Source organism: Tenrec ecaudatus, chromosome 5 (assembly GCF_050624435.1).
Source record: "Tenrec ecaudatus isolate mTenEca1 chromosome 5, mTenEca1.hap1, whole genome shotgun sequence".
NCBI classification, from domain to species: domain Eukaryota; kingdom Metazoa; phylum Chordata; class Mammalia; order Afrosoricida; family Tenrecidae; genus Tenrec; species Tenrec ecaudatus.
Window position 1 is genome coordinate 15291572 of NC_134534.1, and position 25784 is coordinate 15317355.

At 55.5% G+C, this 25784-nt stretch overlaps 1 protein-coding gene across 4 annotated transcripts in view; it reads left to right on the forward strand.

Moving 5' to 3' along the window:
* MTSS1 (MTSS I-BAR domain containing 1) overlaps nt 1-25784 on the forward strand; it is a 166309-nt gene that overhangs the window by 105678 nt on the left and 34847 nt on the right. For all 4 annotated transcript variants that reach the window (XM_075549281.1, XM_075549282.1, XM_075549284.1 and 1 more), the window contains exon 4: nt 24625-24709. In XM_075549281.1, coding sequence (XP_075405396.1) covers nt 24625-24709 — 85 coding nt within the window. The remainder of the gene's footprint in view (nt 1-24624; nt 24710-25784) is intronic.

The following is a 25784-nucleotide window of genomic DNA, read 5'->3' on the forward strand; positions in this document are numbered from 1 at the left end:
GAGGGGGCGGGGGGCCTTTTCCTGTGTGAAAGGGAGAGCCCCGTAGGTGGAGAAAGCCCAGTGTGGGGCTACGGGCTGTCATGTTGGTTGGTGACGGTGAGCCGTAGGAGGAGTCTGCCCTCATTTCTCGCTGGTCAGCAGCCCTCGTGGTTGGGCTGTGTGGTGCAGCACTTACGCTCTGGGCTGCTAACAGAAAGGCCAGCTTCGCAGCCCAGCAGCCAGGCAGTAGGAAAAAGAGGGGGCGCCTCGCTCCCATAGACATTTTTAAAAACCAAAAGTCACGGCCATTGAATCGTTTCAGACTCTTAACAGCTCTCTAAATGGTCCTGTGGCTTTCTGAGATGGTAATTCTTTACAGGAGCACAAAGCCGCCTCTTTCCCGGTGTAACCACTGAAACGCGGGCCCATTGCCCCGTGAGGAGTCAGCCTTGCGAGGCAGCTCCACTCCCACAGTGAGAGTCACTGCGTGGGAATTGGCTTGATCGCCCTGGGTTTCGTTTGGGTTTTAGTCTGCCCATATCCTTTCAGTGCCGACTATGTAACGACAGGAACCAATTTTAAATCTCAGGACATGACACCAGGTTTTCAGGCAGCTCAAAGACAGGGTCAGAAGTCAGGGGTCAGAGGTCAGGGGTGCAGGGCACAGGGGGAGGGATGGTGAGTACAGCCCTGCTTCCTCTGTTGATCTGAATGGCTGCAGAGACCTTGCTGTTACTGGTTGCCCTCCGTGGACTCTGACCCATGGCCACCCCGTGTGCAGAGAAGAACTGCTCCACAGTCTTTACAAGGCTGGGGCCTTTGGGAAGCAGTTGGGCAGGCCTCTCTTCCGAGGCACCTCTGAGTGGATCCAACCCCACCAACCTTTCATCTCTTCGTGGAGTGCTTAACGTTTGTGACATCGGGACCTCCATTTACTTCCTCTTCTGGGAGCCCCGAGGTGGCCTCCTCGTGAGGCCCTGGAATGTGTTCCTCATGGGAACTCTGTCGGGAACCACGTGGCTGCTTCTGGTGTGCAGCCTCCAGTCCCCTCTAGGCCTCTGCCACGGAGCATGTGAGGGAAGTCACCTCACGTGGCTGGCCCCTCCACCCTCGAGCGACCAGGGGAGGGCCCAGGCACATGGCATGCTCTCTCCACCATGACCTCTGCAGGCTGGGCAAGGAGTGGCTGCTGACTCATCCCATACAGCGGCCGGGAGAGACCGCGGAGGCCGGCTCCAGCTGCTAGGCAGCTTGCATCAAGCCCTGCAGGCCCACCAGGGAGGTGTGAGTCCTCCCTGCCAGCTATCCCCAACTCAGTGCACAGGGGGCCCTCTGGACTCAGTCCTTGCTGGGCACTGGTCATTCCTCGCCACTCACCCCTGGGAGCAGGCCTATCTCCCTGCCTCCTTCCAGGGCCAGGGTGGGTCCTAGTTAAATGGAGTGTCACTCCCAGCTTCACGGCGGAGGTGATTAATCTCGGGGACTAGTGTTGCTCAGGGTCTTTGTGACTGGGACCACTTTGACCAGGGCCTCCTTTTCTAGCTCAAGTGTCTCAGTGGAAATGGCAGCTCTAAAGCCATCAGTGTGCTGGGGTGGATCCAGAACCTTCCAGGGAGAGGATGGATGAGATAGGCAGGCACACTGTAGTGAGATAGCATGCTCTTCCCGGGAGCCTCCTGGACCTCCCCTTATGTTCCTGCCCCTCGGATCCAGCGTGGTCTTGCTCCTCCTCGAGCCCTGGGCTCACCGTCCTCATCCTTCTTACCAGCCTGGCGTCATGGTGCAGAGGCTTGGTCATGCCGGGGTTTGAGTTGCAGTTCCATTCCCCAGCACACTCCACGTCGTATCATTCTGCACACAGTAGGTGCTCGTTATGTTTAGCAGAATCACAGAAAACCGAAAACGCATCCTGTAGCCTGCCGGGAGCCGGAGCCGGGGAAGCTGGTCCCCTGCATAAGGACAGCCCTGGCGTCCTGGTGCCTGGGGTGGGTGCATGGCCATGCTCTGAGGGCTTGCTCATGAACAGGGATGCGTTGCCTTCCTGTTTTTCAGCAGTGCTGGGGAGCCTGTTCAGCAAGAAGTAAAAGGAACGAGATGTGTACGGCAGGCAGCCCTCTTCGAAGCCGCTTTCACAGCGATTCTCAACGCTACAGTGTGTGTGTGTGTGTGTGTCTGTCTGTCTGTCTTGGGGAGGGGAGAGGAGGGGAGGGAGGAAGGGAGCCTACTAACTGGCCTGCTTTCTCAGCACCAAGATGGGGCCAGATCTGGGGGCAGGAGAGCCTCGCAGGCAGATGGTCCTTTCCAGCTGAACTTGGCCATGAAAGCCGCCTGTGTTCGAGAACTGAAAGTCTGTGTCTGAATGTGCTGATCTGTCGAAAGTTTCAGCTTTCGTTATCTTTAAGTCCACAACCAGGCACCCACTTCTCTGGGTTGTCATCAGGGCGGGGGCGGGGGGCAAAGCTTGCTAGACTCCACCTGAAGATTAGAAAGCTTCTACTACTTGCCCCTAAACCTTTGTTCTTGTGTAGGGCTTGACATTATATGGGGTTTTGCCGCTTTTTTTTGCCCCATAACTCCCCTCCACCCCCCTTGATAGATTTCAGAAGATTCTTTCTAGAATCTTGCCGGGTGAATGGGAGTCCCGCTTTACAGATGGGCACACTGAGGCTCAGCAAGATCAGAAAGTGTGATTCACAAAGAGGTGCCTTTCACACGGCGCCTTGTCAGCCCCTCTCCCACCCCATGGCCCGGACCAGGGAGGAATTCATATCCCTGGAAAGAGAAGGTTTGCATTTTGGCATCGGAAATCCACACAGCCTCAGGGCCACCTGCTTGTACCGGGTCTGTAGCTGGGGAGTGGGGGCTTGTTGGTAGTGCAGACCAAGGATGGCCAGAGTCAGGAAGCTCCCAGGCGTGTGCCAGACATCTGCCATTTGTGACGCAGAGAGCTAGGACTGGCCCGGCGGGCCCACCTCTTTGGGGTGCCTTCCATTCTCCCCCTCCCAGCCGTCTGCTGGTCTCCATTCATCTGAGCAGACGTGCCACTCACTGCTGCCAGTGTGCCGGCAGAGAGTGGCTGGTGGGCGGTCCCCGTGGCTCCTTGGCCTCAGCCAAACCAGGCTGCCTCCTCCTCCTTTCCACATAGCACTCCCTCGTGCGGGAGTGGGGCTTACAGGGGTGTCACTTCCCAAACCATCTGTGATGCATCTTCTGGCCTCTTCCATCAGGCGAGAGCCTGCTCCCTGCCCCTTGGACCCATGCCGCCCATCCGTCCTCACACAGCCTACCTGGAGAATCTTCAAATGTGCCCCTGCTTGCCATCTGATGACTGTAGGCTAACGTGGTTGATCAGCAGTGCAAACCCACCAGCAGTTCCGAGGGAGAACGTTGGCTCCCGTAGAGATGGACATCCTCGGGGATCCCCTCTGGGGTCTCGATGAGTTGGGGTTTGGTGTGGGTGGGTGAACTCAAAAGCTTCAGCCCCTCTCGTTCCTCCTTGCAGGCCTTTCTTGACTGTGCACACCAGCGCGGACTGCCCTGCTCTATTGGGGCAGCAGGGACCCCGCTCCCCTTTGTGTGGCCCTGCTCTCACCAGCACTTACGAGCCCGGCAAGGCGCAGTGGTTAAGCTCTCAGCTACGAACCCAACGTTTGGGAGCAGAACCTTGCCCTGCAGGCCCTGAAAGGTTTCCAGACCTGGCTCTGAGAAGCCTGTCCTGCCCTCTTGTAGCCCCTCTCCATCGTGGGGCGGGCTTGCATGGGGAGGGGGGCTTAACCCCTTTGCCTTCACGCCTCAGCCCATGGCCAGGGCCAATAAAGCCACCACAGATAGGACCTCGGACAAAACCTGAGACCATTAATTATTGAATTGTATTAGTATCCTGCGAGGATACAGTGACTTACTTGCCTTTTTATCTGGCCCTTAAAGATTAGATCCCCATTAAACGTTTAAAGGTCAGAGCCATGGTGATGGGCAGCTCTGTCACGTTTCCTTTGTAGGTTGGGGGTGTGTGGGTGAGGGAGGTGCGTGGAAGGGGGGATCGCACTAGGAGGTTCCGTGCGGGTGGACGGGCTGTGGGTCCGTGTTGACAGCTGGGCTCGCCTTCAGGAGGCACACTGGGAGGGTCCGGGGGCCACAGAAGCAGGGGCCTACCCTTTATCCTAGAGAATGGGCTAGAGGGCACATTTTTCCATTGCCAGAGGAGTGCTGAGTAATGTTTCTTCTTTATTCCCTGAAGAAAAGGGCCTAGGCCAAGCAAGTTTGGGAACCTGTAGCCCCTTGTGCTGAGGAATCTGTTATGTTTGTTTGGGTTCTGTCTCTTGTCCTCGGGAGACACAGAGACTGCCTGCTCCCATGAAGAGTGGCCCGGGGCAGTTCTGCCCGGTTCTACAGGGTCACTGTGAGCCGCATGCACTTGGCGGCAGCGAGTTCTTGGTTGGGTTGCAGGAAGGACGCAGGTTTCGGATGTGTCCCTGCTTCATGCTCCTTCCCCAGGGTGTCATTGCCTTATCTACCAGGCAGCCCCCCTGCCCGCAACACTACAGTGCAGCTCAGAAGAAAGGCCTAGCCACTTGGGTAAAACTCAGCCCCCTTGGACTCTGCCATGGAGCACCTGGGACTGGTAGTTGTAAGCAGGCATGGTCTTCCAAGTGGCTGAGGGAGACCACTCCCAGGTTTGCCAGCAATTCCTTCCTCCTCTCATCAGCCAGCAAGTGTGCTCGAGCGTGCTGCTCTGTGCCAGCACTGTGCAATCAGACAAAAGCTGCAGATGTGAGCATCTTTGTCACGGGGAGGGGGAGGGGGGCTTCCGGTGCTACTTCTGGTTTAGAGGTGTTCTCATGTAATATGAGTTTCAGGGGCTCATCCACCCTGCATGACTCTGGGAAGTCTGGAACCCTGTAGAATTCCAAATTGTGTCCTGTATTTTCCCTCTTTTTAGCAGGATTCTTCAGTAATGATAGCCGGCTACCCCAGAAAAATGAAGGTAGATAAGCCAGCCCGGGTCCCGGCAGGGGGAATGGCGTGTGCAGAACCGAGAGGAGGCTGAAGCAAGAGTTACAATTTTGTTTTCTGTTACTATTCTCAGGTGCCAGTTCCAAAGAACGTTTCACAACCCTGTCTTTTCCGTCTGTTAACATTAATAAATATGAATATTTCATATTCATAAATATGAATCCCCTCCCATGAACTAGGTATGGTGAAAACTTGAGAAAAACGTACTTGGTAAACATCTGTCCAAATCATTTAGAGCAAAGCATGTACTCCTTCCAGCCTCCAGCCGAGCTCATCGGAACCCTCTGCTGCCGAGTCGATCCTGACTCATGGTGACCCGCGCGTGACAGAGGCGAGCTGCCCCACAGGCTGCCTGTCACCTCTCTGTAAGCAGATTGCCAGGACTTTCCTCTGCTGTCCATGGGGGTGATGGTGGAGCTGTGGATCACCAGCCTGGAGGTTAGTTGTCAAGCACAAATGGTTGGTGCCCGCTGGTCGCCATCCTTTCCCAGCTATCGTGCCATGAGGTGTTAAACAGACCTGTCGTCGTCCAAGGGCCTTGAAGGTGTGCAGAAACCAGCGTGAAGCCTGAGATCCTGCCGCATCCGGTCCCCTGCGCTTTGGTCCTCAGAGCCGCACCTCTAGCACGATTGTTAGCAATGCTGTCGATGCACGTTTATAGCGGCTGGGATATCATCGGAGCCTGTGTGTTGGTTTCCCTGTCCTTCCTTTGTCCCCGGGGCTGGGAAGGCTCTTCCAGCCCGGAGTTGGTGGGGAGCAGCCCGATGCAGTGCACATCCAAGGAGCCCCCATTGCTGGAGTGGGGTGGGCTTGAGTCCCCTTTGCCATCCTCTGTCCTGGCCACAAGGTGTAATGCAGCCCGTGTGGTTTTAGCAGCAGGCTGACCACGTTTATCCTGACCCGCTGCCCATGCGTTTCTTTTGCCAACTATGGATGCAGTGGGAGAGCGTTGGCACGAGTGCACCCTGGCCCGTCGCGGCCGTCTCTGGAGCTCTGTTGTGTGAGTACGAGGCACCATGCAGTGGCAGCTGGCTCTTCGCACGAACAAAGGCCAGAAACTGTGTGTGTTTGGGACACTTGTTCACCTGCTTGTGGAAAATGGCTTTGTGGACAGTGGCGGCAGCTTTCCTTGGCGTCCGCTGAGGCCTGGGCCAGCAGCCTGAGGGGTTTGGGTTTTAGACGTGGTGCGGGATGCTCATGGGAAATTCCAGATCCAATCTAGAGCCCAGCACCCGTGCATGTTGGCAGTGTGACCCCGGACAGGTGCCTTGCCCTCTCTGTGCAAAGACAGCTGTAGGCTAGTGCTATAGGTCGTGTTTAGGAAGCAGTCTGTCTGCAAGAAGGGCTTTCAGCTAGGCTTTCCGTAAGACAGAGAGAGCAGACATTGTCTACATGAAGAACCCCCTGCCCCGCAACGGAGATGAGGTGAGGGCTGCCTTGCTAAGCCAGCATTTGGGATTTCCCCGTTGGCTAGCCCCGTTTCCTTCTCTGTGATGGGCTTATATGCTCACCACGTACAATCGTCATGAAAATCAGAAGCAAGGCCTGTAAACCACCTGGCACGAGATTACTGCTCCTGGGGAAATGGAACGGAATGGAATGTGGTAGTGAATTTGCCAAGTGACTTCCTTGGGTCTCTGAGCTCGTGGGAACTTGGAGACACTCTGATATGCCATTTGCTGCGAGAAGGGAGAATGGGCAAATCTTCCGTGTTGGAAGATGCGCAGCCAGAATGTTCCTTGTAAGCGAGGGTTGTTGGGTGGGACCAGTCCCTGAGAAGGAGGGTCAGTGTAATCGAGGAGGACCTTCCGCAAGATGGGCTGGCACCGTGGCTGCGACCGGGAGCTCCAGCGCAGGAAGCAGGGAGATTGACACGGGCCCTGGAGGTGCTTGTTCTGTTGCACTAGGGTCACTGTGATCGGAAGTGACTCCATGACACCGAATAACAACCACTATGACGTGAAGGAGCCCTGGGGGCAGGCGTTTGCGCATGCGCGTGCATGTAGTGGTTAGCCCATCAGCTGCTAACCCAAAGGCTGGCAGTTTGGGTCCACGAAGTTGATTGCACTGGAGAAAGATGGGGGACCTGCTTCAGAGACAATCACAACCTAGAAAACCTCCTGGGGCCGTTCTCCCCAGTCATGTGGGGCTGCTGGCGCTAAAGTAGACGGTTCTGCACCTATCCCCACTGCCTGAAGCCCTGGAGTGTTGGACCTGGGGGCCAGCTCTAGCATAGCCTGGGGGTGCTTAAGGGGTGAGGCATGGCACCCCTGCATGCTTTGTTGCCCAAGAAAGCTCCTGGGGAGCTCTCTGGCTCAGGTGAGATCCTTTCTGAAGTTACCCTGGCTGGTGGCTTTATCAGGCCCACCTGCTTCTGTGGTTCTCTCCTGGGAACTGGATGAGCTGGACTCCAGGTGCAAATAGTCCACAAGCTCAGCTGCCATCCGGAAGGCTCCTCGGACGAAAGCCCTGGCGATCCACTTCTGACCAGTCAGCCACTGAAAGCCCAGGAGCTCAGCTCTGCATTCATTCTCATTCTCTCTCTCTCTCTCTCTCTCTCTCTCTCTCTCTCTCTCTCTCTCTCTCTCTCTCTCTCTCTCTCTCTCTCTCTCTCTCTCGCACGCACACACATGGCTCACCTCCCGTTGAGAGTTGGCTCGATGGCAACTGGTTTGGTTTGGGGGCAATTTTGAGAATTTACTTTGTGAGAAAAATGAGGCCACATGGATTTAAGGGACATCATAATGGATTGGGGCTGGAATGGCTGCTTTGGGCCAAATGGGAGTGGGTGGGAGGTAGAATTCTTTCTGAGTGCTTGGCTCCCTGGGAATGGAGGAAGGAGGTGAGGCTCTTGCCCCTGGAGGCATGGTTTCCTTAGCTCCTGGTCTTTCTGGTGACCATGATGTCCTATCTTAAGGCAGGAGGATCTGGACCACAGAGACAGGCCCTGTCCTGCCTGGGGTCACTTTCCACCAGTATTCTAGGGACAAATTCTCCGGGAAACAGACTTTTCAGTCTGACACACTTGAGTGTGGCAGTCATGCGGGCCTTGCTCTCCCTCTGGTGCAATGCCTACCTGATCCCGCCTGGACACACATTCGAGTTTGTCACGCAGGCAGATACCCTGGGCATTCTGCTCCTGAGTGTGGGGTCAGGCCCAGCCCTCTGATGGTTTATGAATCCATCCTTGTTTGCACCGAGGAACTTGGATTTGAAATGGAAAAGCAAGCGAGCTTTCAGCAGCAGAGCTGAATCTCGCCCCATTCATTGCTCAAGGGGCGATTTGAGCTGGATCTATTTCTAGATCCGATCTTGTCTACCAATGTGCTGGGCTGTAAAAGCGGAAATTACTTCAGCCTCAGAAAGGCACGTGTTGGAGGGGCGCCTGGTGGGTTCTGTGGGCCCATCGGAGACTCTCGCCCAGGAGCCTTGCTGCACCCCACTCCTGAGAGGACATCCGGGGTCCAGCTGCCGGACCCCAGACCACTGCCACCACACCCCCCAGAATAGAGTCTGTCTGTTAACCCCTGCTTCCTCTTGCAGCCTCCCACTCACACTGTGGGCTGGCTGCTTAGCCAGAAGGTGGCTTGTAGCCTGCAAGGCAGGCTGAGAAAAAAGCTTCCACGGCGGGGCCAAAGCGTCCCTCTCTTAAAGAGAGGCTTTGCCTCAGCCCAGAGTGCTTACGTGTTGGGCTGCTAACCAAAAGGTCAGCAGTTTGAAACCCCCCGCCGCTCCTTGGGAGAAAGGTGAAGCTTTCTACTCCCATAAAGAGTCCGTCTTGGCAGTGCAAGATATGACAAATAGTAATTTATAAATTATCAAGGGCTCATGAGGGAGGGGGGAGCAGGGAGGGAAGGGGGAAAATGAGGAGCTGATGCCACAGGCTTAGGTGGAGAGCAAATGTTTTGAGAATGATGAGGGCAACAAAGGTACAAATGTGCTTTACCAAATTGATGGATGTATGGATTATGATAAGAGTTATATAAGCCCCCGATAAAATGATGAAAACAAAACAAAAGAGTCAGTCTCGGAACCCCAGAGGGCAGTCTTATGAGTCCAGATCGACTCGATGGCGGTGGTCTTGGTTTTGGGAGAATGGTCAGAGGTTTGTGGCAAAGGGCGTGACAAGAGTCGCCACGTCATCCTCTCTCTGCAAACTGCCACCGTGGCCCCTGAGAGGCTCTGTGTGCCTTTCCAGTTTGGCGCTTGTGGTCCTTTAGGAGGGAAGGCACTCTTCCCGGTCCGACCAGGAGCTGGGGTTGTGTTCTGGGGGGCTCTGCATGCACCCCTCTGTCTAGACCTCCCTGTGCCGCAGCCCTTTGACGCTGTGCGGCCGCCTCTCTGCGTTCTGCTTTCTTACTAGACCGTGAGCCCCCTTCCAGCCACCGCTCAAGTCGTGTCTGCGCCCTATTTGCTCTGTCAGCTGGCGCTCACGGGAGTCCTGGAGCCCCAGCGTTTATCTGTGGGTCTGCCCTGTACTCCCTACACCAGCAGTGCCAATGCCACCGGGGAGCTGGTGCCAAACATGGGCCCGCCGAGCCCCAGAATCTGCATTTGAGCCAAGTCCTAGGTGATTCTGGTGCCTAGTAATGTGAGAAAACCGATAAACCCACAGCTGTCGAGGTGCTTCTGACCCTGTAGGACAGGGTGGAACTGCCCCTGCAGGTCAGTCACTGAGGCTGTCAGTTTTTATGGGAGCAGAAATCCTCATCTTTCTCCCGTGGAACAGCTGGTGGAATTGAACTGCTGACCTTGCTGTTAGCAGCCCACTGTGCCCCAGGGGCTCCGTCCTGCCTGGGAAGCCTGATACCTAGCTCATAGGCGCTTTTCATCTTCTCATCGCACAGAGATAGGTGCTTCCGTCGCATAAACATGCACCGAGGAGAAATCCAATTGAGAACGTGGCTGCGTTCTTTTCCTGAGCTTTGCGTACTTTCAGTTCCTGCATTCACGTCAGCAGTATGGGCCTGCGCTGTGCTGGGCACTAACGTGCCTGGGGAGCTGCCGTCATGACCGACCGTTTCCCTTGTGCTCTGGGCCACACACTCCTTATTTCACGTAACGTCTTGGTGACACACGGTCCTCGTTCTCAGCCCAGGGAAACTGGTCGAATCCCACAGTGGCGGTCGAGTTGATTTCAACTCACAGCAAGCCCTGGTGTGTCAGAGTAGGACTGTACGTGGCTGGTTTTTGTGTTATTTTCAAACCGTTTCGTTGGCCCTTGATCTACATATCACACAAATCGGTATTTCAGTCATATACAGTCAATTTTAAAATATTTTCTTCCCCACCCCGACCCCGGCTGGTTTTTCAGAAGCAGTGTGCCAGGCCTTTCTTCTGAGGTACTTGTGGAAACCACCCATCAGTAGCTGAGCCTGTTAGCCCAGGGGCTCTCAAGTGCTTGATGAATGCTGCAGGACGAGTCTAGGGGGACAGCAAGGCCATCATGGGGCCTGTGGAGCCGGCATCCCCGAGCTGGGCTGGGTCCAGGATGACCACTATCGGGGGGGAGAGGGAGTCACCCTCACGATGGCAGCCCCCTGGGTGGTTGACCGAGGGAGGTTTAGGGAGGGGACTGAATTGAACTCATTCAGAGCCATAAGAGCAAAGCCCATGCCTGAGTTTCCTCCTCTTCCTCCTCCACGTAAGTGCTCAGCTAACCCAAGGGCTGGTGGCTCGAGCCCACCCAGCGGCTCCAAAGGAGAAAGCAGTCTGCTCTCATAGGCAGCTGTCTGCTGTGGTAAAGACGCGCCTCAGAAACCCCCTGGGGTCTTCTGTTCTGCGATGTGGGGTCTCCGGAAGTCGACATCGACTTGATAACACCTACCGATAGCTCTTAGGATGGTGACACCTGCCGGGCCGGTCTTAATTGCTGATCATCCATGCCCCTGGCAGGCTCCTGGTGGGGGTCGGACGGTGGCATTCATTAGCCCTGGGCAGGCTGTGAGAAGCTGCAGCGTGTGGAGCGGGGTGTGGGACGGTGGAGGAGAAACTGACTCGTGATGCCATCACATTGATGTGGTGGTTCTTTTACTGCCGGAAACCAGCTCATTTTGCAGCCTTGGCTTAATGAGAAGCTATCTCACCTCCAGCAGCCTCCCAGCCAACTCCTAATGGGAACGAGCAAGCACTCTCCGCTGGGTGGCTTAGCTGCTGGGTGCTCCAGCCAACCGGCACCTCAGCAGCAGACCCTCCTGGCACATTTGCATAGACTGTGTCTGGTCCCACAGATCTGCTCTGTGTTGGGGAACCAGAGGTTGCTCAGTGGGAGGAAAGTGTGTCCTGGAGCCCTGGGGTTGGGGGTGCTCTCACCTCTGAAAGAGAAAGGAGGGGCACGAGGTCCCTGCAGACTGAAGAGGCCCAGGCCTCTCCTGGGGAACAAAGAGGAGGGTGCCCACCCTAACAGTATGTCCTGAGGTCCTGAGTACGAATGCTGTCAGCCAGCTTCACCACTAGCCGCCACGAGGCACCACTAACCACCACGAGAAAAACCTGGCAGTCGATCTTCAGCCGTAAAGATTACAGCCAAGAGGAGATGAGCCAGTCAGGGTGCAGTGTAGTAACGATGAAACATACAACTTTCCTTTAGTTTCTAAATGTTTCCTCCCCACCCACTATAATAATCCCAATTCTACTTTACAAATCTTGCTAGACCAGAGGATGCACACTGGTACAGATAGGAACTGGAGGCACAGGGAATCCAGGGCGGATGATTCCTTCAGGACCAGTGGTGTGAGTGGCAATCCTGGGAGGGTAGAGGGAGGGTGGGGTGGAAAAGGGGAACCGATTACAAGGGTCTACATATAACCTCCTCCCTGGGGGACAGACAACAGAAAAGGGGGTGAAGGGAGACATCGCACAGTGCAAGATATGACAAAATGATCATTTATAAATTATCAAGGTTTCATGAGGGAGGGAAGAGCAGGGAGGGAGGGGATAAAATAAGGAGCCGATACCAAGGCCTCAAGTAGAAAGCAAATGTTTTGAGAGTGATGATGGCAACAAATGTACAAATGTGCTTGACACAATGGATGGATGTATGGTTTGTGGTAAGAGTTGTATGAGCCCCAATAAAGTGATTTTAAAAAGAGAGAGATTACAGCCAAGAAAAGCCTTCGGAGCACCGTTCTCCTCTGATACACATGGAGGGGGGGGAGAGACGCAGAGTCTGAGGCAACCAGGTCCGTTTGTTTAGGGACATGGGGCTGATCTCTGGTGCAGGAAGGAGCCCTCGCCTCAGTTTCTCTTCCGGAACTACCCCGAGCAGATGAAGAGATCATCTGTGTTCTTATCTGCACTGCCCTGAAGGTTTTCTACAGACTCCTCCCTCCACTTGCGAGAAGTGCCCCGTGTCATTTGTACCAGGGACTCCCCGTATCTGCCGAGAGGGTTTAGGGATACCGTGCTATGGCCTGGGGGACACAGCGGCCGATTGTCTGAGTGGTTCTGAATGGACGTCCCATGGAGAATGTTTCTTCAGTGCACAGGGTACAGTGTTAGCATGGCAAGCAATAGCCGACTGGCCCCTGTTTTGAAGACATGGCTTCATTGACTATTTTTACTGGCGTCCCTCCCACCCCCCCACACATACACATTGGTTATGCATTGGGCTGCTAACCTCAAGACCAGCAGTTCAAAACCACTAGCAGCTCTGAGGGAGAAAGATGAGGCTTTTCTACTCCCATAAAGAGTTATAGTCTCAGAAAACACACAGGGGCAGTTTTACCCTATCCTCTAGGGCAGTGGTTCTCAACCTCCCTGATGCCACGACCCTTTGATATAGTTACTCATGTTGTGATGACTCTCCAATCATAAAAGTATTTTTGTTGCTACTTCATAACTAATTTTTCTACTGTTATGAATCGGGCGACCCCTGTGAAAGGGTCGTTCAAAACACACACACACACACACACACACACACACACACACACACACAAAAGGGGTCATGACCCACAGGTTGAGGCCCACTGCTCTAGGGTCACGGAGTTGGAATTGGATGAGTAAGAGTGAGCAGGATTTTGGGTTTGAGACGAAGACAGAGAGGCTTAGGGGGCGAGGAACATGACCAACTCTTGTGAAGACCTGGGGGAGTTGAGATTTGAACCCACGCCTGACTTGGGCCTCTGGGTCTTCCAGGGACTGTGATGTAGGGTTGGGCTCTTTGGAACCCTGGCCTGAGACAGTCCGGTGGTGTCCTGGAGACAGGCAGGGGGCAACATGCTCCTCACTCAGGTGGGGGTGGGTGGGATGGTGGAGTACTTTGTGGAGAACAAGCCAGCGGAGAAGCATGCTGCAGGCAGACTTGAAGTAGACAGTGCCCCTAGGAGCATTTCATCCCCCACCTTCCTTCTGCCCACCAGGGGCCACAGTAAGCCCAGTTCCCTGTCCCACAGATCCCTGCGCCCAAATTGCTTACTGTGGGTTACAAGCGACCATGTAGTGTGTACTTCGTTGGTTTTTTTAAAAGGGAAACATTCATAGCCATAGCCAGTCATCTCACCTGGAACTTCTGCCACCTGTTCCTTTACTTTGAACCCTTTTTGTGGCCCCCATCTGCCTGGATGAAGTCATCTGCCTCTCTGCTGAGCTTGACCTTGTTGCCAAGTCCTGACATGCTCCCTGGTCCTCGTGGTCGTGGAAGAGTGCTCTGTGTCTGAGACAGAATGCGGCGGCAGCATCTGCTTGCTTGTTAAGGTGGACCCTGGAGGGCCGGAGGGAGATTGGCCTGGATTGTTTAATCCACTGCATGGCCCTCATTCTTTTGAATTTGTGAAAAAAAGAAGAAAAAAGGCATTCTACTCAGTCTTGTTTTCTGAATCCACTGTGATTAGTCTGCCTTTGAATGCTTTTGTGTGTGCTGAATGCAATTCAGGATTAATCAGGTGGCCTGGTACTGCCAAGAGACGAAAATTGCTTCTGCCACCAGGCTCCCTCACCTGTCTGCCTGTCTGTATGTCTCGCTCACACACAGGCACATGTGCTCTTTAAATACACACACACACACACACATTAAATGCAGAGGCATTCAGATGCTGCTGGTCGGTCTTCTCTGTGCTTGCCTGGCATTAGAAAAATCCCGCATGCCAAGTTGTCTACCTGAAAGGTCACTCTCCGCTTTGTGACATGGGGTAACAGGCTCCTAATAGAAAGCAGCACCTCACAGGCTGTAAATGATACCTTTCATCTATACAAGTGCAAAGTGTCCATTTCCTGTGTCCAGCTGCAGCACAGTCAGGGGCGCCCACTTCTTCAGTAATGAGAACACGTCTCTTCCTACCTGTCCCTCCATCCTTTGTCCTCTGCCTTGTGGTCAGGACCTACCCCAACACACATACACCACCCCTTCTGCTGATCTGGAGCCCCCTCTGTGACACAGTAAATGAGACCAGCCTGCAGAAACTAGTGCCCACTCAACCCTCAGGGGTGGGGACAGCGGCTCAAACACTCTTAGGACAGACGGGTTGCTCGGTCAGGGATTTGCTGGGTTGCCTAGCAGCCTATCCGAGCCCGTGAGCCCTGGGCACCAGAACCCTCCCTGGCACAAGCTCTGTGTTCTGGGCATGCGCTTCCTCCCAGGTGCTGTTCACTTCAGACCCGTTTCTGTGGAGACAGCCCCATCAAGGAGCGCATTCTAGGTCCAATGGATGCAAATCTATTTCGTCGATGTTGCCAGGCCTCGTAGACTTAGAAGGCAGGTAATAGGCCACAAGGTACATTGGTGGGCTCTTTCCTGCGGTCCACCCGCAGCAGGTCATGCCTGTCACAGGCCTGGGCAGCGGCTCTTTCCAGTACACACGGAGCCACGAGAGGGGGCCACCCTGTCTGCAGCTGACCCCTTCAACAAACGGGATAGCTTGTCCGTTTCAACAAGCGCCCCATCGAGTGTTCTAGATCGATTGCTGTGGAAGCACTGTCTCACTCCAGCCATTTTCAGTTAGCAGCCTAGTGCTGCCTGGCGTGCCACCTGGACTCCCCTCGACAGCGGGTCACAGTCTTCCCGCCTGCCTTATTCTTACACGAGGAATAAGAGGCTGCCTGGGGTACCAGCCTCCGCTCAGGGTGACTTGACACATGCATGTGGGGCTCTTGGCAGGTCACAGGTGGCAGGGCATCCCAGGCACCTGTCACCTCTCAGCGTCGCTGGGTTTGGGTGATTTCAAGACCTCACAGCAGCTGCCTGGCCACCCTGTTCTGGTTCTGTCCGGCCGCCATGGTAAGAGCCACGCCGTCCACTTAGCAGGAATGAACTCCGGCTCGTGGTCCCCCCGTGGGTATCACCACAGAACTGTCCCACAGGGTTTCTAGTGGCTGGTGATTCAAAAGTAGAGGGCCAGGGCTTTATTCCGAGTGCTTCCGTGTAGACCCTACCCTTCGACCTTTTGGTTAGCTGCTGGGTGTGTGTTCTGCGCCAGAGAGGGGGAGGTCCTTCCCCTCTTCGTACCCACCCTGCCTGTCCTCCTGGAGTCTCTGAGGTCAGCCTCCTGCCTTCTCCAGACGTGCAGTGCAGGGGGAAGGGACAGCGCAGTCCAACGGTGCTTTAAAGCAGGTCTCTCCCCGCCTCTTGCCCCCTACCCCAAGGGCTCCTTCAGCTGTGCGGTTCTCTAACCCCCGGACACGGGAGCTTTTTAGCAAGTGGCTTTAAGGAATCTTGGGGCTTACTGTTGAGAATCCCTGTTGTCAGGTCCCTTGTCCCTCTTTACATTCAGCCGAGTGATTGTTGTCATGGCAACAGCTCTGTGGCCTGCAAAGCCTTTTCTAAGAGCGTGTAAGGGGGCCTGGGCTTCCTGAGATTGTTGGTAATTATCTGCCAAAAAAATATGCTCTGCATATTGTGAGCATTTTAATGGGCCCCTGTTCCATCCTAATGGGGGCTTGTGAGGTCCAGAGCCGCGCATCTCAAGAGGAGTGGGTCTTTGTTCACCATCTGGGCCCCCTCCCCTTTCTCTCTCAGCCTCACAGGGAAGAAGACTCTCCTTCCACTTGTCACATGTGCTGCCTTGCACGTAGTAGGCATTCACGGTTTAACCCTGTTTGCAAGGCAGGCTGATCACCCGCGCGTGGATCTGAAGTGTCTTCCTTAGCTTCTCCTTTACCTGCCCCCTCGCCCCTTGAGGATCTTGAATCTCAAAACAGGCGGGCCTCCTTCTGAGCCCACAGCTTTGGGGGGCCAGTCCTGTAGTCCCTGTGTCCACTCCCACCCCCACCCCCTTGTGGGCTAAGTAGATGCATGGCAGGGCGTCTAATTCTTACAGAGAACTTACCGCCCTCTCCTGGGAGCTCGGAGTGAGCACCACTGTCCAAACGCTTTGAGAATCGCTTTGCTTAACTCTCTCTGGGTTTTTCGTGTGTGTGTGTGTGTGTGTGTGTGTGTGTGTTTACGTCAGGCGTCCTCAAACTACGGCCCTCGGATCACATGCAGCCTGCCGAGGACATTTATTCGGCCCGCTGGGTGTTTTTGCCCCGTTTGTTTTTTTTACTTCAAAATAAAATATGTGCCATATGCATAGGAATTTGTTCGTAGTTTTTTTTTAAAAAACTACAGTCCGGCCTTCCAGCGGGTCTGGCCCCTGTTTACATAGTTTGAGGACCCCGGCTTACCTTCTCACGTACGTATGCACACGTGCACAGAAATACCTACTGAATTTCTATCCTAGGCCACCAGACCTGGGAGCCTCGGAATTGGGGGGTGGGGCACTCAGATAGGATGGTCACCCACAGGGTGGTGCACAAGCTACTGGTGGGCACTGACTCGGAGGCATGAAGCCCAGGACAAACGATAGGGCAGCGGGGCCCGCGTGTGCCCGGAAAGCTTGGGAGAAAGGCCTGGTGACCGACTTCTGAAAGTTAGCCAAAGCTGGCCGGACGGGATCACAACCCAATGGTGAGCCACCCAGGTTGGGAGGCACCCCTGGGGCGGGGGTGGGCATCAGGAAGATGGCGCGGGGCCTGACGACACTGCCCTTGTTGGACATAGGATTGCCATGAGTCAGAGCAGTGGGAAGCTGGTAGGGGTGGGATGAGGGTACACATGGACCCCCTGAATCGCCCAGTGTCCTCCTTTCCCTCCCCTCCTTCGCTCCTGCTATCCTATCCCCCTGTCGATGGAGTCTTCAGAGTTGCCGCTGTAGCCTCCTCCAAGCAGAAGAGAGGCTCTCGCCCAGCACACCTGTCTGGACCAAAGGCCACATAGTATCCCAGGGATGAGACAGGAGGCCGAGGGTGAACAGGGCCCTCCTGCTGCCCCAAGCTCCAACACACGGAGCCTTGCCCCAGGGGTGCCTGCTGCACCCAGGTTCTTGGTTCTCCAGGCCCTGGGCTGCCCTCTCCTTGTTTTCAGGTGGGCAGCTGGCTCAAGGAAGTCTGGCTCAGGACAGGGGCTAAGTCAAGGGCAGTCAAGAGTCCTCAGCCGGACTCTGCTCCTGCAGGTGTCCTCAGTGACTTGGATTTCCCTGGTGACCAGTAGAAGCAGAGTGGGGGCGGGGGTGGAAGACTGGTAGAAGGGGCTCAAGGCCTCCCTTTCAGGGCCCTGGTACAGGACAGCCTTTTGGGAGAGATGAATGCTGAGCCATTCCTCTGCCGCTCTAAAGCACAGGGCACCTTGTAGCTGGCCCCCAGTTCTGCTTCTCTGCCCTCAGGGCTGCTTCTCATGTTCAGGCATTTGGTGCCGGAGGCCTAGTAGGAAACTGGGTCCACACCTGAAGAATGCCCATAAGCCAAGGCCACCAGGCCCCCTGGGTACCCTGGAGCTGCTCAGTCCTGCTTCTAATGGCCCGTGAGGCGGAGGCAGACCCTCAAGGTGGGAGTTCAGGGGACAGATGTGGGGTGTCTCCTGCTGACGCCCAGCCACCCCAGCACTTCCCATCCAGCCTCCATTCCATTGGAAGCCACAGTCCGGAAAGCCTTGTGCATCCTTGCTCCCAGTCGGCCTTCCCCGCAGGGGCATCAGCCACCCTGCTTGCCTCACTGGTCCAGCAGCAACAAAGGAAGGAGGGCACAGCTCCTGCCTACCAGCGAGCATCTCCATGTTCACCATCCTGGGCTGCCAGGTGGTGGGGGATTGATTGCGTGGGGCTCTGTTGCCTCTGCTACGTGAGAGAGCCAGGCCAAGATGGGCTGGGAGAAGGAGGGCTATGGGCGGGCACCGCACGTCTCCCTACCTGGCCTGGCGTTCTGCAAGCTCCCCACATCAGCTGTCCCCCACACACCAGCAGGGGTTTCCGTTTCGGAGGTGGACCGGAACGGGTGTGAACAGGACATGCCACACGCTCTGCTCTCCCCGAGGTTGTCAGGAGGGTCGCTGTCACAGAAAGGAAGCGGCGCTTCCTCCGGGGGTGGGGGTGGGGGGCATGAATGGTTTATTTTTGAACATCTTTCAAGTTGTTGTTATTTTCCCTCCTCTCCCCACTTCTGTCGTCAGGAGCCTTGGGACATAGAGACAGCTCTTTCCTTCTGTATGAAGTGCTACTCTCGTCCATCAAAAAACAAACCCACGTGCCCTCAAGTTGACTCCAAAGTTGTGTGTCAGGGTGGGGCTGTGCTCCGTCCAGCCTGGTTTCTGGGTTTTCCGAAGCAGATCTCCAGGCCTTTCTTCCGAGGCTCCTCGGAGTGGACTTGAACCCCCACCCTTCCTGGTAGCATGCAAACCTGTCGACTGTGTGCACCCTTCTCTCCTCCTTGCGTTGCCTTGAAACCTAGTTGAGTATTTGTGGCAGCAACTTCTAGGTGCTCTCTCTCCGCCATCGAGTCGATGCTGACTCACAGCCCCCACCCCTGTGGGTTTCCGAGACTCACTCCTTAGGGGATCTAGATCACACTTACGTTTTTCAAACAAAGAAGTAATTTGAATAGTTTAACAACACGTTCAGGGCTAGTATAAGGAATCTGGACGTTGTTCAGTGATTTGAGCGGCAGGAGCCCTGGTGAGGTGAGGGTTTCATGTGGGGCTGCGAATCCTGAGGTCAGCAGTTCAAAACTACCAGCTGCTCTGCGGAAGAAAGGTGAGGCTCCCGTAGAGTTACAGCCTCAGAAACCCACGTGTCCTGTAGGGTCCCACTGCAGGCTCTACAGGGCACAATTCCACCCGGACACGCCTGGGTGGGGGTGGGGGTGGGGGTGTCATCGTGGGTTGGCATGGACACGGTGGTGGTGAGAGCCCTCTAATGAGCGGGGAAGGGAGTGGCTGATAGGCATGACCCGTGGGCTGGGTGGTAACTTGTCAGATCAGGAGCGGGTATTTCCGTCTTCCTTTCCCTGTAGTCGAACAGATGTGGTGGCACCGTCCACGCCCTGTGCCCGAAGACAAAAATAAAACGCTGATGAAGCCAGAGAAGCAGATCATTCGGCGCTCCTCCCATCCTGAGCACCTCCTTTGACCTTTAATGAAAACGACAGTCTCCCTGACTGGAGCCAGCTGCTTCCAGGAGCCCAGCTGAAGAACCAGGAGGAGAACCCGCAGCTGGGCCAGGTGCTTCCTGCTAGTGCCAGACCGGAGCCGAGTGCTTCTGAGTACCCCGGGGCCGCTGGCGTGTGCCTTCCCCAGCTCTGAGGCCGCCACAAAAGCCGGCCGGTTCCTGTCCTGGAGATGAGATGGCGAGTCCGTGGGCTCCAGGAGGGCAGGGGCCCGTCCGCCGCCTGGCTGTGTGACAGTAACCGGACCATTTCCTAAATGCCCGCAGGTGCTACCAGTTCAGCTTCAATGTGGGAGGAAATGGCCTCTCCCCTACCCCCGAGCTCAGTGAGCTCAGGATCCTGGAAATGCCAGGTGTCTTTTCACCTTGGCGGCGGCTGAAGGGCTGCCAGGCTGCATCGCAGAAGTTGCCCCAGCAGGCGTCAGCTGCGCGCTGGCAGGGCCGGCCGGGCACGCGGCTGGGTCCGCCATCTGCCGCCCGAGGAGATGCCCGAGGTCGGCCCGCCACGCAGCTCACGCAGTCTGCAGAGACGTGCCCGGGGAGGCTGGTCCTTCACATCCCTAAGGAGAGCCCCACGGGGAATTGCAAATGCTCCGGGATGGCATTTGGCGGCCAGAAACCCCACCAAGAGGATGGAGAAACCGGATGTGATCCAGCCACGCGAGCTCAGCCATGAAGGACACCGGAGTCCCCGCGCCGCCGGCTCTAGCGGCGGTGGCCACCACACGCCATCCAACGGCATCTTCTTCTAAAGCCACTTGCCTCCATCCACCCTACGGCTTAAACATCCCGTCTAGCGAAGACTCACACTCAACCGACAAAGTCCCGTGTAATGCACAACTACTTCAGGAGAGGCCCCACAACTGGGGCGTCCAGGTTTGGACAGACCTCCAAAACACCGTGCTGAGTGAGAGTCAATCAACATGCAAGAAGACAAATGGTGAACGAGTCCCTGTATCGGGAGCCTCAGCACAGAGAGCGGCATGCATGCCTGGTTCCCGGGGGCGCGGGGCAGCGAGGAAGGGGTGCAGGCATTACTGAAGGGTACCGGGTTTCCGACAGGGTGGTTCACGGGACACATCTAGCAAGCGATGAGTACCTGAATTGTGTCCACGCAAACCGTTGGAGCCGCTAATGCTTTCTTACGCCTGTTTCCCTGCACGCAAAGGTTCCTGAGTGTGAGCTGAGTTCTGTCCATCAGAAAGGAGGCCCCACCTGGTCCTCTAGGCTCACCTAGCCCCGGCCTAGGCTCCTCCAGTGGGGACTGTTGGGGCCCCAGAGCACAGGTACCACTGTCTGGAGACAGCGTTGACTGGTGTCTGCGGGAAGGGTGTTTTCCATATCTGTCTGCGTGGGTCCTCCTCGTGCCCTAAAGATGTCCATGAACGGGTTTTGTTCTGGTTGGGACTTTACCTCCTGGTCAGGAATATCTCCAGCTCGCTAGAAGGTCGGCAAAAGCAGGGCGTGGGTCTTGGCTCTGACACCGACGGGTTCTGTGAGCTTCCGTTTTGCCCTGTGTAAGATGGGGCAAGGATGCCTTCTCACAGGTTTGCTGTCACAATTTGTCCCCAGTGCCACTTTATAGCAACACCCCCCCCCCCCCGCCCTAGCCAGTGTCATGGACAGGGCCTGGTGTTCTAATTCCAGAGCTACAAGATAATAAATCCGTGCTGTTTGAAGCCGCTGAGTTTAGGAATGTTCTCTTATAGCACCCGTAAACAGATTGTGACTCCTGACAAGTCCTCGGGTCGTGTGGTCTGTTAAGCATTCCACTACTGGTAACAAGGTGGTGGGTTCAAACCCACCCAGAGGCCTTCTGAAGAAACACCTGGCGCTCGACTTCTGAAAGGTCACAGGCTGAAACGGTGATGGAGCCGCTAAACTCTGACACACACGGGTCGGCCGGGATTGACCGACGGTAACAGGAGAAAGTGAATTCACCTTCGCTTCTGTGGGCTGGGTTTGAACCGCTCAACCTTTTCCAAGAGGGTATCCCCAAACCCACTGCCACCACGTGAGTGTGTGCTGACGGATAGTGACTCTCTGGAATTTACGAGCGTGTAAATCTCTACGGGAGCAGACAGCCACAGATCGCCTGGTGGGTTTGAACAACCAACCTCGTGATTTGGCAGCCTGATGTTTAACCTACGGCACCACCAGGGCTTCTTAAGATGATGAGCTGCCGTACTTGTAGTTGAGCGCTTAATTGTGTGCGCCACCCAGGGGTCTGCGGAAACGCGTGGGGCGTTCGAGCCAGAGTCTGGCCCATCTGAGCCCGAGCGGTTTTCCGGAATGTTGAATGTCTGCCTGTGAGTGCTCGAGGGAGGGTAGACGTAGCCAGCTCGTGGTGATGGGCTTTCGGGTCCAGACTGTCCTCTGACTGTCCTTGTGAAGGAGCCCTGGCGGCAGAGTGGATGAGCAGCAGGCTGCTAACTGCAGGGGGGGGGGGGGGAGCACAAGGGTGCTGTGTGCCCCGTGAAGATTCCCGCAAGAGTCGGGGTAAACCCAATGGCAGCGAGTTGTGTTTTGTTTTTCGGTCCTCACGGGCAAGGGTTTGCTCTCATCCCAAATGGTCTCCTCGGGTTAAGCCCCTAAGATTTGCATCTCTGGGGCAGAAGGGCGGGTAATTTGAAGGCTTTCTTGAGAACTCACTGCCATTGAATTGATTCTGACCCATAGTGACGGACTCCCTTATAGGACAGTCGAACTGCCCCCTAGGGTTTCCAAAGCTTGTAGATCTTTACAGAAGCTCACTCCCTCACTTTTATCCCCAGAAGCTGTGGGCTTGAACTGCTGACCTCTCGGTTTGTTGGGAAACAGACCACTGCACCGCCAGGTCCCTTAAGATAGAGAGGGACTTTGAGACGTGGCCAGATTTTCCTGCAGGACTGCAGTTGTGCACTCCTATCAGCCGTGAATGAGGATGCTGGCTTCCTTATGTGGCGAGGTTATGAAGTTTTAATCAAATGAAGGCCCAGGAAAAGGCAGCTATATTTCCCCGGGGGATAAAGTGTTCTTCATCCTTGCTTACAAGCAATAAAAGCTTTGAGAGAACCCGAGAGCCCAGAGGGCTAGTGGATACTGAGGGGACAGTGCCCTCTGCTGGCTGTGCCGCGTGAACTGCGGTCGCTGGGGCTACTGGGAGACTCAGTCGGGGGTCCAGGAGCTACTGGACAAGGTTTTGAAGACACTGATGGTTTAAAACAGCCTCGGGTGCCATTTAATTCTCGCCTACAGCCTTTCAGAGCAGTTCAGCTCAGCAGGGATGTGTGCTTGCCTCTAAGGAACACTGGTACTGCTAGACACGTTTGGAGGAAGCCCTGGTGGTGGCATGGGTTGCATACTGGGCGGCTCACCACGAGGGCAGCAGTTCGAACTCACCAGCCGGTCTACTGGAGAAAGATGAGGCTTTTTGCTCCCATAAAGATTTGCAGCCTTGGCACCCACAAGGGAAGTTCTACTCTGTCCTGTGAGGTCACTATGAGTCGGATTCAAACTTAATGACCGTGAGTTTGGGTTTTCGGGGGTGGGGTGGGGTGTTGTTAAAGATGGGTGCTTTGAGTCCAGCTAGGTCGAGAGGCCAGGTGGTGTGTTTCTAAAAGGTCACAGCCACGGAAAACCCTTTGGAGACAGTTACTCAGGCCCTGGGAGCCTTGGTGTCATAGCGGTTATACATTGGGCTGCTAACCGCAAGGTCAGCAGTTCAAAACCACCAGCTACTGTGGGGGTGAAAGACAAGGCTGTCTCCTCCCATAAAGAGTTACCGTCTCGGAAGCCATCGCGGGCAGCTCTGCCCTGTCCTGAGTGGTTGCTGTGAGTTGGAATCAACTCCGTGGCAGTGACTTTGGGTGAACTCAAGCGTACCTGTTCTGCTTTGGCTTCGTCTTTTGGGCGGGAGGGAACGGCAATGTGGGGTGACCACAATGGAGACGGGGTGGGGTGCTCCTGGCTTGTTTTGGATCGAGGCCCGGGATGCTGGTCACCACTGAACCGAGCCCAGGACGGCCCCCTGCCCCCAGCCCCCCAGCACAGGCTCCACCAGGCGTGGGTTGAGCTTGGAGACCCCTGACGCAGTGGAGGGGTTGGGTTTTCCCGAGGAGACTCTCGGATCGGACTACATAAAGAAACCGTCTCTGTAGCAATGTGTCGCCTGCGCCACTGTTGCAGGAACCTGTGCCGGACGCAGCGCGTGGCGTTTCTGGAAGAGAGGGCAGAGAGGGTGCTGGTAGGAGGGGCTTTGCTTTCTGCGAACTCCGCTTGGTTCAACCTGCCTCGCATTCCTGTGGCTTTCCCTTGAAGGCCTCGTCTGTGAAAATAGTTCTTCACTGGACACTTCCCCCGGGTTTCACACGCTCCGGGTGTTCGGGCCGTTTATCACTATGCCTGGTCTGCCAGGGCAGAATTACCATCTGTGGTTGCGATTTACCGTCTGTCCGCCCATCTCTGCCCCAAAATGAATGCTGATTGAAGCATTGTTTCTAAAAAGGAGAAGGACACGTCTAGATTGATCCCAGAAAAGGGTGTGTGCAGAGGGAAGTGTGGTGAGAATTCTGGGAAATCCAGCCGCACCCCAGCTGACTTCAGCGCCCAGCTGAGCCCAAGCAGGGCGTGCGGCTCATGCTGCCCAGGCCCGTCTCCAAAATGTCTGTGACTTGCTCTGCCGCCTTTGCGGGTCTCCGAACTACCTGCATCCTGAAGTAATTCGCTGAGCTAGTTCTGCCAGCTGCTCTCGATGATTTACTTTGCTGGAGATGGAGAGAAAAAGATCTGCAGCATTTCCTGACACACCAGATATTATTTTGATCACACCAAAGGCTTGTTAGGAGGCGTGGGGGCGGGGGGATCTGCATGTGTATCATGTTCGACATTTATAAAAAATCAGAATAGGACTATGTGGGTGTCATGCAGTAAGTTTGCCTTTCATTATGGTGGTATGTGCATATATATGACACCACCTGTAGGTGTATGTATTTATATGTGCACAGATTTACAAGTATATATGTTTGCATAGGTGTGTGTGTAAATATATCAGTTAGACCTGAGTTCTGATTTAAAATATCATTCACCCCTCCCCCCGCAGGGTCCCTGGGGGTCAGGAATTCGGAAGCCGCTGGCTGGGGTGTCTCAGCATGGTGGCATCTGGCTGGTTTTGCTGCTCTCCCGTGGAGGGTTAAATACCCTTGATAGCGACTTGTCTCTCAACCCTGTCTCTCTCACTTTCCAGGGGGCACCCGGGAGATCGGCTCCGCGCTGACCAGGATGTGTATGCGGCACCGAAGTATCGAGGCCAAGCTGAGACAGTTTTCCAGGTGAGCAGCTCAATGCCCAGACAATAGCGTGGAGCTGGAAGAAGCAGCCTCAGTATCCTGCCCCCCTCACTCCCTTCACTGTGCTCAGTCACTGAAGCAGGGCATTGCTGGGGACACAGCCAGAACCAGCGGCCGGGCCCCCACCCTCCGTCAGGCTCAGGAGCTGAGCTGGCCCCCAGCCCCTGAGGATCCATCTGTCCTGGCGGCTTTCATGTGACCAGAATGGCTCGGAGCAGCGATGGCCGACCCGGGGGTGTGGGGACCCCAGTGTCCAAAGGAAACAGTGACACGGGCCCTGGTTCCCAGCAGACCGGCCCAACCCAGCAGTGTCGCACAGTCCAACTTCCAACTTTGTGCCGAGCAGGTTGCCTACGTGCCTTCTTGGCAGGGCTTCCAGCAGACGCAGCAGAGCGTGGTAGGGAGCAGTCTCTGCACACGTGGGTTCTAATCCCACCCATCCTGCTGTGTAATCTTGGGCCCGCTGGCTCAGATGGTAAGCACTCGGCTGCTAGATGAAAAGTCGGCAGATTGAGCCCACCCAGCAGCTCCCCGGGGAAACAGACAGTGATCTGCTCCTGTAGATTGTTGCTTTTGCTGTGATGTTTGTTACTGTTGTGTTGTTGGTAAGGGCCCTTGAGTCAGTCATGGCAACAACGAAACACTGCCCCAACCTGGACTGCCCTCAGTCCTGAGGACGTGTGAGCTAATCCATTAGTGTAGCCACCATGCCAGTCCACCTCATTGGGCTCATCTTCTTTTTCACTGGCAATCCAGAAACCCCTGTGGGCAGTTCTGCTCTGTCCAGAAGGCCGGTCGCTTTGCGCCTAGAGGGACTGGGTGACATCCAGCAGCAGCAGCTGTCTGGGGCAGAGACCTGGGGCCTGGAGGCTGGGGACTCTGCTCCCCGCTTGGAAGGATTCGTAGAGGAAGGACTGACGTGCCCACAGAGCATGTGGTCACAGGAGCCGACAGGCTGCTGCTTCCCCTGCGCTCACGTGTGTAAGGTGCTGTGTGGCCCTCAGGCTGCTGCACACGTGTGCTCCATAGGGTGCCTTCACCTTCATGGATTCAGAAG